Here is a 19,910-nt window from a genome sequence, read left to right on the forward strand (position 1 = left end):
GGTAAGGTCTAATGAGATAGTAAAGTACAGAATACAGTACAGGTCCACATGCAAGAATATTCATGCAAAAACTAATATTTTATTATTTAAATAAGTCTAATTTTTTTTCAAAACATTTTAACTCACTTTATTGTCTCTAGTGACAGCAATGAAGCAAGCTTTGTTAAAAAAAAACTCAGGAAATATTAAGTCAATGGTCCCATAAAATGTATTTGAAAATCTCAAAAACATTTAATTTCAAATTGAACATATGTTTTGTAGGTATTTTAAATGCATAATGAAATTATAACTATGTATGTAGAGCACACAAAAGGTTTTAAAAGAAATGCGTATGTCAAAAAATATGTACAGATTCGATACTTAATGTATATTTTTTTATATGTATGTTTTCGAATTGATAAAAAAGAAACTAGCTCTTCCAATTTTTCAATTATATAATAAAACAAAAAAAATGTTACGAAGAGGAAAATATAATGTAATTGTATTACATAAAAAAAAAAGATTATGAACCGACATTAGAATAATTGAGACGAAATCGGAAAATGGCTTTTTCCACGAATGACAATTTCCAATTTTTTCTCTACATATGTATGTATAACTATACAAAATCAAGCAATTATGTTTAAAGGAAATAAAATGTAAAAATAATTTAGTCAGTCTCACAACTATTTTAAAATATTAGTAAGTTAATAGAACAAAATTTTCTATTTTGGAAAAAATAGAAGGAAATCTATGACAATTTAAAGATTCTCAAATTAATCATTCTAAACACGATATTATAATTTTTTTTTTAACATCTTCGAAAAAATTTTACTATTTTAATCAAATTTGCGTTACTTGAAAATATTCCCGTTATTATAGTCGTATTTTGAAGCGTATTTTGAAGGGCGAAAAAGGATAAGGTGGATAATCAAGAATGTTCTGTTTCTTGGTAATCGTTATTCATTCTTTTCTTTACAAAACTATATACCGATTAAGATAAAAATTGATACCTATGACGCGATTCCAGCTTCACTACCATTAAATCTATGTTCCATCACAAATTTTCTCTCAAAAAATTTACACGATGCTCAATAAATTCCCGCGAAGCAGGGCGATAATTTATATACCGAAGTTACAAGTCAGAGTTGATAACTTTAAAATTATCAATGATGACTCATACATACAGGTGTTTTTTGCCTTAATTCGGATAGAAGCAGATTTCTATTGCATATCAAAAATTCAGCAACTATTTTCTACTAACATCATCTTTTTATCTCATATTTTTTAAGATTTCTTATCTTTTATATATTTTTTAGATAATACTCATTATCCTGCCTGTCTAATAAAATTTTTGTTCTCTTATTGTTTTGCTTAATTAAAAAAAAAAAAAGGAATAACAAAAAATGATGAATTTTACAGTCGGCTATAATTGTGTATCAATTTAGTAAATGAATGCAGATAAAATCGAGTCTTATGAGAGAGGAATCCTGTTGTAACTCATAAAGATCTCCCCTCTCCCTCCTAGCATACTAAATTTCATCACGATCGACAAGCCATTTCGGTAAACTTCACTTACCGCAGTAAAAAAAAAATCATAATTCTGTATATGTATTATAGTTCTAAACATTTTTTTTTTTAGAACCTTATTGCTATAAAATTCTCAAACTGCGCCCTCGTCTTCCCTATATGCCTGTGATGCCTAAGTTAGTCTTATCGCTATTGGAGGCTGATATTTATTTAATTGCTGATTGACAAAACTTTTTAAAAATTATTTATCAAAAGAAGAAAAATGAATCACTTTTAACGAACGAAGTTCTATTAGATTTTTGTTTAGAGAAATTCACATTCAAGAAATATGGTAAAATTATTGTAGGTGTTATAATTTAAAAATTAAATATAGCCCACTAATGCATTTATATAATTTAACACATCCCTACCTGCCAATGGTTAAAGAAAATAAATAGAATCTCTCAACGAACACCCTGGTAGATGTTGTAATTTCTTCACAATGTAAAACGCGCTAGTGCTGCATTGCGTCCACTTTAAATAGTCTGTACATTTTAATTGTTGTTAACATGGAATAAATTGCTATAATGAAAGAAAAAAAACCATATTGAGACACTTTTGATATACATGTGTATCAGCTTTCTAGAGATGTAAGAATCATATTCCATTTATTAACGAAAAAAAATAAGTAAAAAAAAAATTTAAAAATATCCAAATATTTGGTGTAATGACAAGAAAATTTAATTTTGTATTACGGATAAATAATTAGTTAAAAAAGTGTAATATTATACAATATATGTATGTGGTAAACAATCTATGTAAAAGAATTTTTATAACACATACCTAATTAAAAAAAAATAAAATCGCATAAAATATTAAGCATTAAATGTTACGCTATTGTAGGAAAGCAAAAGTATATAAGGAAAATACCAATAGGATAAATCGAGAAATAATTTAAATATTTAAATATCTTGCTTTGATATCAATGACAAAAACTATCACTTCCAATTGATGTACATATTAATTTATAAAAATGTTTGCTTAATTGTACTATAAAAATGTGTAAATTAAAATTTGATTTACTTTTCAACACAATATTTCATTTTTCGAAAATTTTTGTAAAAAAACACTCATTATTTAAATATGTCAATTTAGTAAAAATATTTCTTTTAAGTTACTTTGAGGTCAAGTGTGTTCTTCCTAATCCTGTAATTCCTTTTGGATATTTTTGTTGGTTCGTAAAAAGTTCATTCACAATCAAACCATATTTAAGCGTAGTTCATAACTGCAACTGAATAAAAAAAATGTTAATTATGAGCGAGATAGTACTATATTTCTTAAAAAAGGCGAAGAATCTTTATGTAGATAAAAAACGTCCCTACAGGTAAGGAAGGGTTAGGGCTTGTTTTCTCCTTTAAAAGTTAGATTGTAATTATTGTACTTACCATTCTGTGAAGGTGGTGTATGCTGTTATCTCATACTCATAGCGGAGCGATATAATGACGCTGCAAGTGTTTCAAAAAAAATATATAGCTAGGCAAATTCCATCTGATTTTTTTCCATTTTAAGATATTACACAAAGTTCACAGAATTTTTCTTCAAAACATAGGTAAATCAAGAATTTTTTGTATAGATTTTTTTTTTTCAAAATATGCAATCATTTAATTTTCTTTAATATACATTTTATTTGCAGAAAATTAATTTTTCTCTCGTTTGGAATTTAATTGGAACATGCTTTTCCACGTCGCTTGGATTAATCATTAAATGGAGTGGTAGATGACTCAGTTCAGAAACTTTTGCTTCACGGTGTGTGAACTCTTTGAGAATAAACTTATTACCAGTTTCCAAATGAAAGCGTGTGTCCATAATCTTAATCAATACACCGTCTACACGTAAAAAGAATCGTAAGAGGATAAAAAATCCTGAGGGCATTACACGAATCTTAACTGAACACACAGCGATTCCATTGTCATGTAGCTCATCCTCAAATAGTGTAATATCCTGATAAAATACTATCTGCTCTCGCTTCATGAGCTTTGTTATATCAATTTTCTGTTCCGTCGACTCTATCTTAAACTTCTCATTTGGACTACCCTGGTAATCTGTTGAAAAGGTCCAATCGAATTGTTTTGTCTTTGCGGAAGTACAGTCTACCGGTCGACTCTCTTTCCATTCTTCAGCACAGGCTACCTTTATATCGAGCTTTCCATTCACAACTCTCTTTAATGCATCCATGGGATTAAATGCCAGGACTGCTCCACTTGAGTGCGTCAATATTAAACTATTTCGAGGAAACACCATGTCTGGTAGAGTAGGAAGCTCTAAGGTGCTATTGTAGAAGCATAGTTCACAGCAATCTGGTTCTCCAAGCTGGCATTTCATATTATTTGTGCAGATACTCTTGAGAATATGAGATTTTGTATAGTGAATACTCCAGTCACTGTATGTAATTGTTTCTGCATTGACCGGCAGACGAGAAATACCTGCATCATCCAGATTCTGAAAAATAAATAGCATTTTTACGTAAATTATGCAGTATTTTTTATTTCTTGTTATTCCAAAATTCAATAACATAACCCTACTATTTTTTCAGAAGCATTATATAAAATACTTACTTTGTTTTGCAACGAAATAGACATACCGTATGTATAGTAATATTTTTTTTTTACAAAAATTTACAAACTTCAGCAATCAGCAAGAACCAAAAGGATCAAAAGACACTCTATTCTTTTTTTGCAATATTCGTTAATGATTCTCTGACATATGCAATAGTAACGAATGGAAACGGCCTTAGATTAACGGTTAACCCTCCGTATACTGTAACCAAAAAACTTACTTGCAATACAATGGGGTAGGTGACCGACCCTAAAGAATTTTTCGCAAAAAAAAAGCAAATTCTTTCGGTCATATGAGCTTTAATAGTTTCCTTGATACTCCCTAAGAGATCTTTTGTCCATTTTAGAAAACAAAAAAAAATTAAATGAATTTTATGATGATTTTTTGGGGGTTAGAAACGTCTAGAAAGACAAATTAATTTCTCGATATAAAAAAAAAATATGTAATAAAAATATGCTGTTCCTTTTAGGTGATACAGAGTGTATGTGTATAAAATATAGAAAAAAAATTATTGAAATTTTAGTATTAAGGGCAAACTAAGAGAGATGTAGAGAAAGTAGAAAGCATTTTCAATATTTAAATTTTATATGGCATATGGCCGTGTAGTCGCCGCGCGCTTTGTTCCCCGAACAACAACAACAACAACAAATTTTAGTGAGCAAAAGCCAATATAAATATAGGATTAAAGTAGTTCTTGTTTATTGTTTTTATAATAACAATATTTATTGGTACAATTATTAAATTGATTAGTTATTATTATAGCTTTCCGCTACTAATACCACCAAAACTTATTGAAAAGGAAACTACGTTGACCATGTGTAAAAATATGTTTTTTGCCATCTAGGAATGTATTGACTCAGGGGATAGCAGATATTTTTTGCAAAGGGAATGGTCCGGGAGAGGCCTGTTAAAATTCCATCAATTCGACGTCCCGTGTACTTCTCATAGAAGGGTGATCGCATAATGTACATGAAAAGAGTCAGGCATCGTCGAGAGAGTTCAAGTTTCTGTTCCTGGGATAACTTTTCGCGATTCACATAATATAATTGCAAACTTGTGATGTCTATCATTAGCGGTAGCAGCCAAGTTTTCCAGCTATGATTTCCAAAAGCTGCTACAGATGCTAAGTGGATGAGCGGTTTGACGATGTATAGCATTTCTGGAGTAGTGAGGAATGTACCATTCTCAAGTGTAAGATTTGTCTGATCTTGAAGAGATTTTCCGTCTCTCAAATAGAAAGGTTGTGCTCCTTCAATCTTCCTCACAACCCGTCCAGATCGTCTGAGCTTGAAGGTATACACACCTTGTACACCAGAAAAAACATCTCCTTCCGATGGAGTCCGTACTTTGATTCTTTCTGTACGATTAAGTACAGGAATAAGTGGATTCTTTACAATCTTTTGGCAGTATTTCGAAAGCAAGATCCACCTTCCAATGCATCTGAAACAAATTTCAGTCATTCAAAAAATTCAAAAGGTTACATAGTAATTTTTATAAACCGTACTTTAATAATTGGATAATTCCACAAATTAACCATTTGCCAGGTTCACCCCATTGGCTTTTAGCCGAGAGTTCAATGAAAACTTCACAATATTCAAGCGTTGTGAGTATCAGTTTCAATCGCTGCTTTCGTGAATCTTGTGTCGCCTCCTGACACAGGCTTTCATCAATAATACGATCATTAAACAAAACTAATAGGTTAGATAGAGAGTAGATTAACTCGGAAATGACATTTGAGTTGCTGAAGCGACCAGCTATGAAATATGATGCCCATTTAATTGTTGTTTCCACGTCCCCAACTACAGATGGGTTTTCGCTAACCCACTTATAGTAACTTTTATAAAATCCTTTCAAGTTTGTATTCAGATAGGACATTTTTCGGGCCTGTCACAGCGCAATAAAAATTTTACTACACAACACACATGCATATGGCCCACTGACGTGTCAAACTTCTTCTTCTTTTTAAATTTCTCAGGGCCGGACGTACGTGTCAAATTGAAAGAAGAGTACATAATTTAAAAAACACACTACTTTTTATAAAAAAGGAATATCTGGTAACTTCTACGCCATGGCAACACAAGTACCACTTGATTCTCTAGACAAGGATCAATTAAAAACTGTAAGCAAATCAGACATTTGAAGCATATTTGTACCGTTTCGTAAAAACAACATTGGTAGTTTTCAGATTTCCTCATGTCCTACAATAAGCTCTCAGAATTATGTTTCACTGACTGCGTTACGGATTTTACAACCAGATCTGTTAAAAAGGATGAGGTTCGTTAACATTCAATATTTTATTCAGTAATTTATAATATTCTGTGTCTTATAGGAACGATGTGCTTTGAATTGCATGGAAAAGTATCTTAAAATGAATCAGAGAGTTTCACAACGTTTTCAAGAATATCAAATGATTGCTAATGAAAATGCTATGGCCTTAGTACAAAAGAGCGGACAATTGTCGGGTTAGTTTGTATATAGATCAAAATGAGCACAAAAATAAATTTTATTTAGGTCAAAGAAGTTTTTTTTTAATGTTCAATGTTCCCTGTCTCTATAATTATTTGGTGCAGAATTTGCTCCAAATGGATCCAAGAATCCTTCAGACTCGGAGATGAGCGCATGTTCAAGTATGACTCGACCCTCTTTGTATTTTTGACTTTCTTCTGTGGCAAATTCATACATCCACCCGAGTTTGGCCTTGCAGTTTTTACAGAGCACATCCCTCACCATATGTCGTCCCGTAAGCATAACACGTTCCTGAACATTGCTGAAGGTCAAATTGACGACTTTCTTGAACAAATAGGCACGCCCTTTGCGAGAAAAAAGAATATAAAGATAAAAAAATTATTTCTTTGTTTCATTTTTTAACATCAATCAAGCACTACCTGTGGCTCCAGTAAATCGTGTACTAATCAACTCACTCTTGTTTGTAAGATTTGTATCACAAGATGCACAAGAGTAAAGCTTTGTGCCCCCAATATGATCCAAGAAAATTCTTCCCATTTTTTTTAAAACTTGTTTACGACAATAAAACAGCCAATTTCTTCTTCTTCTTTTAATGATTGTCTACGTCAGACATAATTTCAGTCATCGAAAAATAATTTCAAAGCTCAAATGTTTCATGTTTCTGCCATTGTGAACGTAGAGTACATGTCAGCCTCAACAATTAAAGAAGAGAAATTTACATCATAATTTGCAAAAGCACATCTAATGTCTTGAGTAAGTATACACATATCGCGAAATACTACAAAGATGTTGAATAGTTCTCTCTTCGATGATATTATATGGCATTTTGAATATGTCCAACTTTTTGTTCTATATTTATTTTTTTTTAGTATTGACGAAATTTCGACATCCATCACAACCTGAAATTGTGAAACATCGCACTGGCTGTCAGGTTATTCATAAAAATTTGCTAATTTTCTGGTTGTAAAAATAACGTCTAATTTTCCTAATTGCCCTAATTTCCTTGCCACCCTGTAGATATAAAAATGGAAAATTATTCTGATTTATCAAAAAAATCTTCAATGATTATAAAATCAACGTGTTTAGGATCTTCAATACCATCGAAACTTACCAAGGATATACTCCCAAACAAAGCACAAAAACTAAGGTAAACAGAATAATTTATAAAATATTTTAATGTACTTATCATACTTATAAACAAAAAAGTAACAGTATATTTTTCCTTTCTAGTAAAGAACAAATCTTTCATGCATTGAAGAAGCAAAAAAATTGTAATAATATGGCTCAAGCGGTCGTAGAATACTGCCAAAATAGGATCGTAGATGACGGCACATTCGTAACAATGCTAAAGAATATTAATAAATGTCATTACGAAAATATCACCGAGGAGAGAGCTATTCAAAATCTTTGTGGTTATCCATTGTGCAAGGAAGATCTAAAAGAAGTCCCCAAGAAGGATTATCACATAGCGACAAATTCAAATAAAGTTTACGATATCACCGATCGAAAAAATTTCTGCAGCAACTATTGTTATAAAGCATCAAACTATTTAAAAGCACAACTTTTAACAAGTCCTTTATGGCTGCGTGACGTTGAAGATATACCTCATTTTATACTTTTCAAGTCAAAGTAAATTGCTAAACATACTCATTAGAATAAAAATCAAAATAAGTAAATATTAGACAAACCAATGTTTTACATTCAAATAAATATTAGACAAGCTAATACCTATGTTTTGGGTTTTTCAATATAACCCCTAAAGCTTATGTCACAAGAACAAAAATATTATCTTCCCTTCCATAAAGTATTGTAATAGAAAATTTCTGTATCCACTTCCAGAAAAATACAATTCAAAAGCATTTGCGAAATGAATAAAATTTTCTTGGTACTTTTCTGCTTGCTCTTTAAAAAAGTAAGAGCATCATACAGCAAGGAGATTACTACAACAGTTGATGCCGGCAGAAAAGATTGTTTCTACCATCACGTAAAACTTGGACAAATTATTGATATTGATTACCAAGTAATTGATGGAGGTCACGGGGATCTTGATGTGAGTTTTGAACTATTTGACCCGATGAAAAAAATGGTCTACGCGGACTACAAGAAACCTGATAACATTCACAGACACGAAGCAAAGATTTCTGGAGACTATAGTTTCTGTTTCGATAATACTTTCAGTACATTCAACAAAAAAACTATATTCTTTGAGTTGATAGTGGAAAAAGATGATGACGAAGAAGATAAATGGAAGAATGTGTTTGAAGGGCTACGTCCGGAGGAAGTTTACGATATGAAAGTACAAGAAATTCAGGAGTCTATTGTGCGTATAAAAACACATCTCACAAGAGCTCGTCAATTGCAGGATGTTCTTCGGTCATACGAGGCACGAGACCGTAATGTAGCTGAAGAAAATTACTTAAAAGTTAATGCCTGGTCATTTTTTCAAATAATCACCATGTTTGTCGTAGGAACACTACAAGTCATCATGGTAAAAAGTCTTTTCGACACAAAGTCAAACGTTCACAGGATCTGGAAAAAAACTCTTTTAGTGCATTGACTCAATTATTACGATTAGCGTGAATATAGTTGCACGTCACCCAAAGAACATCGTGTTCTTAAAAGCCATAAGAAAGCGAAACACAACAATCATATAAATTAATAAAATAATTCTTTAATCTGTTTAATCTTTTTTTTCTTCTCTTTTATAAACAAGTATAATTCATGAAAGGCTGATAATATGTATTTTCCTGTATCTCACACAAAGAATATCACAGAAGTTTCTTTTGGTAGTTGTATAAATTTTTCTTCGCCAAGGAGAGCAACGTGAAAGAAAAGACTGCGTGGGCACAAGCACATGGGCAGCTGTAGTCTCCTGCCCGTCAATTTGCCCCTCATCCATGGCATTCTTAGCATCAGCGAGGCTGTTGTATTCCACAGAGCAGAATCTCCGGCTGATGCTCTTAGTTCTCTTAAGGGGGAATTCAATATTCTTTATTTCCCTGTACAAACATTGAAGATCTCCACGACGGTCTTTGATTAGATTGCGCATGACTCGTCCAATGTGAATGAGCGTCGTTCGTGGATTTCAAAGCTTACTGCGAGGCGATCCCGAGCGTGATCAATTGCGTGCATCACGTGATGACTTATCCGGTGACTTCCTGTATGCCCTATCATCCTTATCAGCACTACGACCACGTGATCGTTCACGCTTCCTTGAACGCATTCCATCCTTACCATCTTTTCCCGCCCTAATAAGACTCTTCTTGTAGCTTCTAATGATATTTTTGGGCTTCGCTCAGCTCTGTTGCTGGAGCCCGATAAGGAGTCACTCGCTGAGCTCATTCACACGTTTCATCACGTGCCAATCCGACTGTGTCACACGAATTTTTGTAAATTCCTTTGCTGGTTGTTTAAAATACAGAGTATACAGTAGATAGAAAGCTCCTAGGCGCTCCTTGAAATGTTCTGCTCTTAAAAAAGCAGTTTTGCAATTGGAAGAATCCGTAAATTCCACAATGTCTAGAATCAGAGAAAATCCACTGAAAAGAAAACAAGAAAATGTATATAAGCCCAGATGGAAATGAGTCTTGAAAGGAAGGAGACACGAGTAAGAACTTACTGAAAAACAAAATAAAACTTGTGATTCATCCACTCGGAACAGAATGCCTGAAAACTTGTATTATCAGCAGCTACAAAAGCTCCTATTAGAGCTTTGCACTCAGTTTCAAATGCACTTTCTTCCATTTAGCATTTATTATCAAAAACCAAGTCAAAATAACATAAAGCTAATAGACTAAACAAAAATACACTTTGTTGTTTGTATACCTACTATTATTCTTCTTCTTTTTATTTTGTTGGGCCAAACGTCATTCCAAGACCCAGTCAATTTTGTATTACTTCCTCTTTCGACCCTGATATTTAAAAATAAGAAAAAGAAGAAGTTATATATTAGGGGAGAACAGCCTAATTCGGACTGCTCACAAAATATGGTATAAAATATAAATAAATATTTTTTATATTTAGTACCAGGATTGATTATTTAAGTCTGTGGCACGCATGTCATAATGTCATAAATGTCTACTTAATTCCTTAATTATTTTCGTTATTGTCTATATTTAAAGTCTTATCTACATTAAGCACTGGCGGTACAAAAAAAAGAGGTCTGAATTGGACCATCCTCCCCTATTACAAAACTTCTTCTTTTTATTATTTTCAACTTATTAGGGACAAATTCACCGAAAAATATGATTAAACTATTGGCGCTAGTAGCTGTTCATCCGCCGTGGCAGTTTGTTTGCTTTTCCGCGGAAAGAGAAATTCATTTTTCTTAGTTCCTTATAGCTAATCACATCTTATATTTATATATTTATTACCCCATTAATTTCCATTAAACGCTTTTCCGGTGAAATTCAGTGAGAAAATTATTTTTGCAATAATTTTTGCTCATTGTGAAATTCCCATAACATCACTTTCTATTATTTTCTCATCCACAGATCTTCCAGGAGACAGTTGAAACGCCTTCTATGCCGGAGACGCAGGAAGAGAAGAAGCCAAAATCGACCACTGATGCCAGTTGTGAAGGAAGCAACAACGGTGAAGGTGCAAACAGGTCTTTCATTGTGTTATCACGAGAATAGCAAGGACAATTGAAGAGAACCTCCAGGAAGAAAATTTTCTATACCATTCGACGTGACCTTGCGGAACAGAACTTCGACATGACAAAGTTGCACGACAGCTAGAGGAAGGAGCAACGCGATGGTATTAAAGATGCCATTGCAGGGCAGCGGAAACTCAAGGAAGATGATGAGAATGAGTTAACGAATCTCCTTGATTGTCATTTCTGATCCGGAGAAGTAACCAATTAAGTCAGTGTCCCGGAAGACAAACGAGAGACGCTTCCAAAGCAGATAAACTTTGAGGATTTCACGTAAGTTTCTGTGAAAAAATTTTTTTTTTGAGAAATTTATTTTTTTTTAGAACTTTTGAATAGGTATCTTCAAAGTGAAAGAAAAGAATTCTTGAGTTAATTTGTTGAGAAAAAAATTCTAAAGAATTCTTGAATAGAGAGTGAGAGAAGTTTGTTACTAAATATTTAGAACTTTAGACTTTTCATTGAATTATTATTATTCAAATAATTAATTTTGTAATTTCAAATTTTGATTTTTTTTTCTATTTTAGGGTGATGCGTAATGCCGTACGTGAATCTCAATCCGACAGTAAGGTGAAAAGGGAAGGTCAAGAGCAGAAGCCGGAGCAACAGAAGCAGCAAGTTGAGGAAGGTGGTGAACCCAATAAAGTGGAGAAAGCTGCTCAGGAGACAGTTGAAACGCCTTCTATGCCGGAGACGCAGGAAAAGAAGAAGCCAGAATCGACCACTGATTCCAGTTGTGAAGGAAGCAACAACGGTGAAGGTGCAAACAGGTGTCTTTCACTGTGTTATCACGAGAATGGCAAAAAGTTCTGGACAGGCAGAATTCTCTAAGGAAAGAATTCTCTCTAAAAAAAATCCATGGGGAATACATTTCAGGCCACGTCCTTGAGTATGTCGAGAAATTTTCGTAGTGTCTCAGTCTCCACTACAATGCCCTCACAAAGTGCATCGCTTGATTGTCATTTATGATCCGGAGAAGCAGCCAATTAAGTCAGTGTCCCGGAAGACAAACAAGAGACGCTTCCAGAGCAGATAAACTTTGAGGATTTCACGTAAGTTTCTGTGAAAAAATTTTTTTTTTGAGAAATTTATTTTTTTTTAGAACTTTTGAGTAGGTATCTTCAAAGTGAAAGAAAAGAATTCTTGTGTTAATTTGTTGAGAAAAAAATTCTAAAGAATTCTTGAATAGAGAGTGAGATAAGTTTGTTACTAAATATTAAGGACTTTTCATTGAATTATTATTATTCAAATAATTAATTTTGCAATGAAAAATTTTGATTTTATTTTATCTATTTTAGGGTGATGCGTAATGCCGTACGTGAATCTCAATCCGACAGTAAGGTGAAAAGGGAAGGTCAAGGGCAGAAGCCGGAGCAACAGAAGCAGCAAGTTGAGGAAGGTGGTGAACCCAATAAGGTGGAGAAAGCTGCTCAGGAGACAGTTGAAACGCCTTCTATGCCGGAGACGCAGGAAGAGAAGAAACCAAAATCGACCACAGATGCCAGTTGTAGAAATCAACAACGGTGCACCGTGTGCGTGAATAGATGCATGAATTTTCACGCGGGTACTACCACGTGAAAGGTGAGAAAATTTCGATTATAATGCTTTTTTTATTTTTTCAAATCCTCCCACAAACACCCCCTGAAAATTCATTTTCTTTTTCATTAGCTCTTTTTTCGCCTATGAAAAAATTCTTTTGACACCTCGCTCACCTAAAGTATTGAATAAGATTAAAAAAAAATTTCACGAGTGGAAAGGGGGGAAAATGTAGATATCCAAAGTGCCTCTATTTATTTAAATATCCCCAAAATTACCCCCATAATTCCATTGCAAAGTTCTACTAAAATCATTTTGTGCAAATTCTTTTTTTTGTTTTCCTTTCCATTGCGCCACTCGCGACACTTACGTCACATTTTAGAAATTTATTCTTAAGAACTTTTGAGAACTTCAAGAAATTCAAAGTGAAAGAAAAGAACTCTTGAGTTAATTTGTTGAAAAAGAAAGATCTTTTTCTCTTTAAAGAATTCTTGAATAGAGAGTGAGAGAAGTTTGTTACTAAATATTAAGGACTTTTCATTGAATTATTATTATTCAAATAATTAATTTTGCTATGAAAAATTTTGATTTTATTTTATCTATTTTAGGGTGATGCGTAATGCCGTACGTGAATCTTAATCCGACAGTAAGGTGAAAAGGGAAGGTCAAGGGCAGAAGCCGGAGCAACAGAAGCAGCAAGTTGAGGAAGGTGGTGAACCCAATAAGGTGGAGAAAGCTGCTCAGGAGACAGTTGAAACGCCTTCTATGCCGGAGACGCAGGAAGAGAAGAAACCAAAATCGACCACAGATGCCAGTTGTAGAAATCAACAACGGTGCACCGTGTGCGTGAATAGATGCATGAATTTTCACGCGGGTACTACCACGTGAAAGGTGAGAAAATTTCGATTATAATGCTTTTTTTATTTTTTCAAATCCTCCCACAAACACCCCCTGAAAATTCATTTTCTTTTTCATTAGCTCTTTTTTCGCCTATGAAAAAATTCTTTTGACACCTCGCTCACCTAAAGTATTGAATAAGATTAAAAAAAAATTTCACGAGTGGAAAGGGGGGAAAATGTAGATATCCAAAGTGCCTCTATTTATTTAAATATCCCCAAAATTACCCCCATAATTCCATTGCAAAGTTCTACTAAAATCATTTTGTGCAAATTCTTTTTTTTGTTTTCCTTTCCATTGCGCCACTCGCGACACTTACGTCACATTTTAGAAATTTATTCTTAAGAACTTTTGAGAACTTCAAGAAATTCAAAGTGAAAGAAAAGAACTCTTGAGTTAATTTGTTGAAAAAGAAAGATCTTTTTCTCTTTAAAGAATTCTTGAATAGAGAGTGAGAGAAGTTTGTTACTAAATATTAAGGACTTTTCATTGAATTATTATTATTCAAATAATTAATTTTGCTATGAAAAATTTTGATTTTATTTTATCTATTTTAGGGTGATGCGTAATGCCGTACGTGAATCTTAATCCGACAGTAAGGTGAAAAGGGAAGGTCAAGGGCAGAAGCCGGAGCAACAGAAGCAGCAAGTTGAGGAAGGTGGTGAACCCAATAAGGTGGAGAAAGCTGCTCAGGAGACAGTTGAAACGCCTTCTATGCCGGAGACGCAGGAAGAGAAGAAACCAAAATCGACCACAGATGCCAGTTGTAGAAATCAACAACGGTGCACCGTGTGCGTGAATAGATGCATGAATTTTCACGCGGTTCTACCACGTGAAAGGTGAGAAAATTTCGATTTTAATGCTTTTTTTTATTTTTTATAAGATTGTAATGAAAAATTTGATTTCCTTCCTATTTTAGGGTGACGCATAATGCTGTACGAAAATCTCAATCCGTCAGTAAGGTGAAAAAGGAAGGTCAAGAGCAGAAACCGGAGCAACAGAAGCAGCAAGTTGAGGAAGGTGGTGAACCCAATAAGGTGGAGAAAGCTGCTCAGGAGACAGTTGAAACGCCTTCTATGCCGGAGACGCAGGAAGAGAAGAAGCCAGAATCGACCACAGATGCCAGTTGTGAAGAAAGCAACAACGGTGCACCGTGTGCGTGAATAGATGCATGAATTTTTACGTCGGTACCACCACGTGAAAGGTGAGAAAATTTTGATTTTAATGCTTTTTTTAATTTTTTCAAATCCTCCCACAAACACCCCCTGAAAATTCATTTTCTTTTCATTCACTTTTTTCGCCTATGAAAAAATTCTTTTGACACCTCGCTCACCTAAAGTATTGAATAAAATTTAAAAAAAAAAAATTCACGAGTGGAAAGGGGGAAAATGTAGATGTCCAAAGTGCCTCTATTTATTTAAATATCCCCAAAATTACGAAATTCCCCAAAATTTTGCGCCACTCGCGACACTTACGTCACCACACACCCTTGGTGTGTTTGTGTGGAAATTCAATGCTTTCTTTTCACGCACCCTGTGCGTGAATAGATGCATAAATTCTCACGTGGGTACCACCACGTGAAAGCTGAGAAAATGTAGATGTGAAAAGTGCCATTATTTTTCCAAATCCCCCCAAAATTATCCTCATAATTTCATTGCAAATTTGACCCTTTTTTTCGCGGCACTTTTTACCTCGAATGACGTCGGTATATATATATACAATAACTGGCTTCTGGTAGCAAAATGCCGAGTCCAACGCGCAATTTATATGTTTACGCGTCGTGTGCGTGCATGCCTTCATGGATTTTCACGTGGGTACCATCGTTGGAAAGCTAATAAAATTTAGATTTTTATCCTTTTTTTATTTTTTTCAAATCCCCCCACAAAAAGAAATCAAAATATTGATTTCATTGAAATATTGAAAAGAAGAAGTTATATATTAGGGAAGAACAGCCTAATTCGGACTGCTCACAAAATATGGTATAAAATATAAATATTTTTTTTTTTATTTAGTACCATGAATGTTAATTTAAGTCCTTAATTATTTTCATTATTGTCTATATATAAAGTCTTATCCACATTAAGCACTGGCCGTATAAAAATAAAATAATATGAGGTCTGAATTGGGCCATCCTCCCCTATTACAAAACTTCTTCTTTTTATTATTTTCAAATTATCAGGGCCGAATTCACCGAAAAATAAGATTGTAATGAAAAATTTGATTTCCTTCCTATTTTAGGGTGACGCATAATGCTGTACGAAAATTTCAATCCGTCAGTAAGGTGAAAAAGGAAGGTCAAGAGCAGAAGCCGGAGCAACAGAAGCAGCAAGTTGAGGAAGGTGGTGAACCCAATAAGGTGGAGAAAGCTGCTCAGGAGACAGTTGAAACGCCTTCTATGCCGGAGACGCAGGAAGAGAAGAAGCCAGAATCGACCACAGATGCCAGTTGTGAAGAAAGCAACAACGGTGCACCGTGTGCGTGAATAGATGCATGAATTTTCACGTGGGTACCACCACGTGAAAGGTGAGAAAATTTCGATTTTAATGCTTTTTTTTTATTTTTTATAAGATTGTAATGAAAAATTTGATTTCCTTCCTATTTTAGGGTGACGCATAATGCTGTACGAAAATCTCAATCCGTAAGTAAGGTGAAAAAGGAAGGTCAAGAGCAGAAGCCGGAGCAACAGAAGCAGCAAGTTGAGGAAGGTGGTGAACCCAATAAGGTGGAGAAAGCTGCTCAGGAGACAGTTGAAACGCCTTCTATGCCGGAGACGCAGGAAGAGAAGAAGCCAGAATCGACCACAGATGCCAGTTGTGAAGAAAGCAACAACGGTGCACCGTGTGCGTGAATAGATGCATGAATTTTTACGTCGGTACCACCACGTGAAAGGTGAGAAAATTTTGATTTTAATGCTTTTTTTTATTTTTTCAAATCCTCCCACAAACACCCCCTGAAAATTCATTTTCTTTTTCATTCACTTTTTTGGCCTATGAAAAAATTCTTTTGACACCTCGCTCACCTAAAGTATTGAATAAAATAAAAAAAATAAAAAAATTCACGAGTGGAAAGGAGGGAAAATGTAGATGTCCAAAGTGCCTCTATTTATTTAAATATCCCCAAAATTACGAAATTCCCCAAAATTTTGCGCCACTCGCGACACTTACGTCACCACACACCCTTGGTGTGTTTGTGTGGAAATTCAATGCTTTCTTTTCACGCACCGTGTGCGTGAATAGATGCATGAATTCTCACGTGGGTACCACCACGTGAAAGCTGAGAAAATGTAGATGTGAAAAGTGCCATTATTTTTCCAAATCCCCCCAAAATTATCCTCATAATTTCATTGCAAAGTTGACCCTTTTTTTTTTCGCGGCACTTTTACCTCGAATGACGTCGGTGTATATATATACAATAACTGGCTTCTGGTAGCAAAATGCCGAGTCCAACGCGCAATTTATATGTTTACGCGTCGTGTGCGTGCATGCCTTCATGGATTTTCACGTGGGTACCATCGTTGGAAAGCTAATAAAATTTAGATTTTTATCCTTTTTTTATTTTTTTCAAATCCCCCCACAAAAAGAAATCAAAATATTGATTTCATTGAAATATTGAAAAGAAGAAGTTATATATTAGGGAAGAACAGCCTAATTCGGACTGCTCACAAAATATGGTATAAAATATAAATATTTTTTTTTTTATTTAGTACCATGAATGTTAATTTAAGTCCTTAATTATTTTCATTATTGTCTATATATAAAGTCTTATCCACATTAAGCACTGGCCGTATAAAAATAAAATAATATGAGGTCTGAATTGGGCCATCCTCCCCTATTACAAAACTTCTTCTTTTTATTATTTTCAAATTATCAGGGCCGAATTCACCGAAAAATAAGATTGTAATGAAAAATTTGATTTCCTTCCTATTTTAGGGTGACGCATAATGCTGTACGAAAATTTCAATCCGTCAGTAAGGTGAAAAAGGAAGGTCAAGAGCAGAAGCCGGAGCAACAGAAGCAGCAAGTTGAGGAAGGTGGTGAACCCAATAAGGTGGAGAAAGCTGCTCAGGAGACAGTTGAAACGCCTTCTATGCCGGAGACGCAGGAAGAGAAGAAGCCAGAATCGACCACAGATGCCAGTTGTGAAGAAAGCAACAACGGTGCACCGTGTGCGTGAATAGATGCATGAATTTTCACGTGGGTACCACCACGTGAAAGGTGAGAAAATTTCGATTTTAATGCTTTTTTTTTATTTTTTATAAGATTGTAATGAAAAATTTGATTTCCTTCCTATTTTAGGGTGACGCATAATGCTGTACGAAAATTTCAATCCGTCAGTAAGGTGAAAAAGGAAGGTCAAGAGCAGAAGCCGGAGCAACAGAAGCAGCAAGTTGAGGAAGGTGGTGAACCCAATAAGGTGGAGAAAGCTGCTCAGGAGACAGTTGAAACGCCTTCTATGCCGGAGACGCAGGAAGAGAAGAAGCCAGAATCGACCACAGATGCCAGTTGTGAAGAAAGCAACAACGGTGCACCGTGTGCGTGAATAGATGCATGAATTTTCACGTGGGTACCACCACGTGAAAGGTGAGAAAATTTCGATTTTAATGCTTTTTTTTATTTTTTATAAGATTGTAATGAAAAATTTGATTTCCTTCCTATTTTAGGGTGACGCATAATGCTGTACGAAAATCTCAATCCGTAAGTAAGGTGAAAAAGGAAGGTCAAGAGCAGAAGCCGGAGCAACAGAAGCAGCAAGTTGAGGAAGGTGGTGAACCCAATAAGGTGGAGAAAGCTGCTCAGGAGACAGTTGAAACGCCTTCTATGCCGGAGACGCAGGAAGAGAAGAAGCCAGAATCGACCACAGATGCCAGTTGTGAAGAAAGCAACAACGGTGCACCGTGTGCGTGAATAGATGCATGAATTTTTACGTCGGTACCACCACGTGAAAGGTGAGAAAATTTTGATTTTAATGCTTTTTTTTATTTTTTCAAATCCTCCCACAAACACCCCCTGAAAATTCATTTTCTTTTTCATTCACTTTTTTGGCCTATGAAAAAATTCTTTTGACACCTCGCTCACCTAAAGTATTGAATAAAATAAAAAAAATAAAAAAATTCACGAGTGGAAAGGAGGGAAAATGTAGATGTCCAAAGTGCCTCTATTTATTTAAATATCCCCAAAATTACGAAATTCCCCAAAATTTTGCGCCACTCGCGACACTTACGTCACCACACACCCTTGGTGTGTTTGTGTGGAAATTCAATGCTTTCTTTTCACGCACCGTGTGCGTGAATAGATGCATGAATTCTCACGTGGGTACCACCACGTGAAAGCTGAGAAAATGTAGATGTGAAAAGTGCCATTATTTTTCCAAATCCCCCCAAAATTATCCTCATAATTTCATTGCAAAGTTGACCCTTTTTTTTTTCGCGGCACTTTTACCTCGAATGACGTCGGTGTATATATATACAATAACTGGCTTCTGGTAGCAAAATGCCGAGTCCAACGCGCAATTTATATGTTTACGCGTCGTGTGCGTGCATGCCTTCATGGATTTTCACGTGGGTACCATCGTTGGAAAGCTAATAAAATTTAGATTTTTATCCTTTTTTATTTTTTTCAAATCCCCCCACAAAAAGAAATCAAAATATTGATTTCATTGAAATATTGAAAAGAAGAAGTTATATATTAGGGAAGAACAGCCTAATTCGGACTGCTCACAAAATATGGTATAAAATATAAATATATTTTTTTTTTATTTAGTACCATGAATGTTAATTTAAGTCCTTAATTATTTTCATTATTGTCTATATATAAAGTCTTATCCACATTAAGCACTGGCCGTATAAAAATAAAATAATATGAGGTCTGAATTGGGCCATCCTCCCCTATTACAAAACTTCTTCTTTTTATTATTTTCAAATTATCAGGGCCGAATTCACCGAAAAATAAGATTGTAATGAAAAATTTGATTTCCTTCCTATTTTAGGGTGACGCATAATGCTGTACGAAAATTTCAATCCGTCAGTAAGGTGAAAAAGGAAGGTCAAGAGCAGAAGCCGGAGCAACAGAAGCAGCAAGTTGAGGAAGGTGGTGAACCCAATAAGGTGGAGAAAGCTGCTCAGGAGACAGTTGAAACGCCTTCTATGCCGGAGACGCAGGAAGAGAAGAAGCCAGAATCGACCACAGATGCCAGTTGTGAAGAAAGCAACAACGGTGCACCGTGTGCGTGAATAGATGCATGAATTTTCACGTGGGTA

General features: G+C 34.6%; 5 protein-coding genes across 5 annotated transcripts; 2 read left to right on the forward strand and 3 right to left on the reverse strand.

The window, feature by feature from the left end:
- Positions 1-3,148: 3,148 nt before the first annotated feature.
- On the reverse strand, positions 3,149-4,205 carry LOC129789443 (TIP41-like protein). The gene is made up of 2 exons (XM_055826261.1): positions 4,104-4,205; positions 3,149-3,987 (listed from the first exon to the last, which is right to left on the reverse strand). The coding sequence occupies exons 1-2, from the start codon at positions 4,125-4,127 to the stop codon at positions 3,172-3,174; spliced, it is 840 nt and encodes a 279-aa protein (XP_055682236.1). The 5' UTR covers positions 4,128-4,205; the 3' UTR covers positions 3,149-3,171.
- Positions 4,206-4,781: 576 nt separating this feature from the next.
- Positions 4,782-6,047, reverse strand: LOC129789415 (peroxisomal membrane protein PEX16). Its single transcript, XM_055826223.1, has 2 exons — positions 5,609-6,047; positions 4,782-5,544 (listed from the first exon to the last, which is right to left on the reverse strand). Exons 1-2 carry the CDS (start codon positions 5,977-5,979, stop codon positions 4,908-4,910), a joined length of 1,008 nt encoding a protein of 335 aa, XP_055682198.1. The 5' UTR covers positions 5,980-6,047; the 3' UTR covers positions 4,782-4,907.
- Positions 6,048-6,064: 17 nt separating this feature from the next.
- On the forward strand, positions 6,065-6,621 carry LOC129789497 (mitochondrial import inner membrane translocase subunit Tim9). Its single transcript, XM_055826332.1, has 3 exons — positions 6,065-6,223; positions 6,283-6,378; positions 6,434-6,621. Exons 1-3 carry the CDS (start codon positions 6,173-6,175, stop codon positions 6,569-6,571), a joined length of 285 nt encoding a protein of 94 aa, XP_055682307.1. The 5' UTR covers positions 6,065-6,172; the 3' UTR covers positions 6,572-6,621.
- Positions 6,590-7,145, reverse strand: LOC129789482 (protein yippee). The gene is made up of 2 exons (XM_055826310.1): positions 6,990-7,145; positions 6,590-6,914 (listed from the first exon to the last, which is right to left on the reverse strand). The coding sequence occupies exons 1-2, from the start codon at positions 7,105-7,107 to the stop codon at positions 6,640-6,642; spliced, it is 393 nt and encodes a 130-aa protein (XP_055682285.1). The 5' UTR covers positions 7,108-7,145; the 3' UTR covers positions 6,590-6,639.
- Positions 7,146-7,239: 94 nt separating this feature from the next.
- Positions 7,240-9,254, forward strand: LOC129789457 (transmembrane emp24 domain-containing protein 5-like). The gene is made up of 2 exons (XM_055826283.1): positions 7,240-7,323; positions 8,410-9,254. The coding sequence occupies exon 2, from the start codon at positions 8,438-8,440 to the stop codon at positions 9,125-9,127; it is 690 nt and encodes a 229-aa protein (XP_055682258.1). The 5' UTR covers positions 7,240-7,323; positions 8,410-8,437; the 3' UTR covers positions 9,128-9,254.
- The last annotated feature ends 10,656 nt before the right edge of the window (positions 9,255-19,910 follow it).

The sequence above is a fragment of the Lutzomyia longipalpis genome, chromosome 2 (assembly GCF_024334085.1).
Source record: "Lutzomyia longipalpis isolate SR_M1_2022 chromosome 2, ASM2433408v1".
NCBI lineage: Eukaryota > Metazoa > Arthropoda > Insecta > Diptera > Psychodidae > Lutzomyia > Lutzomyia longipalpis.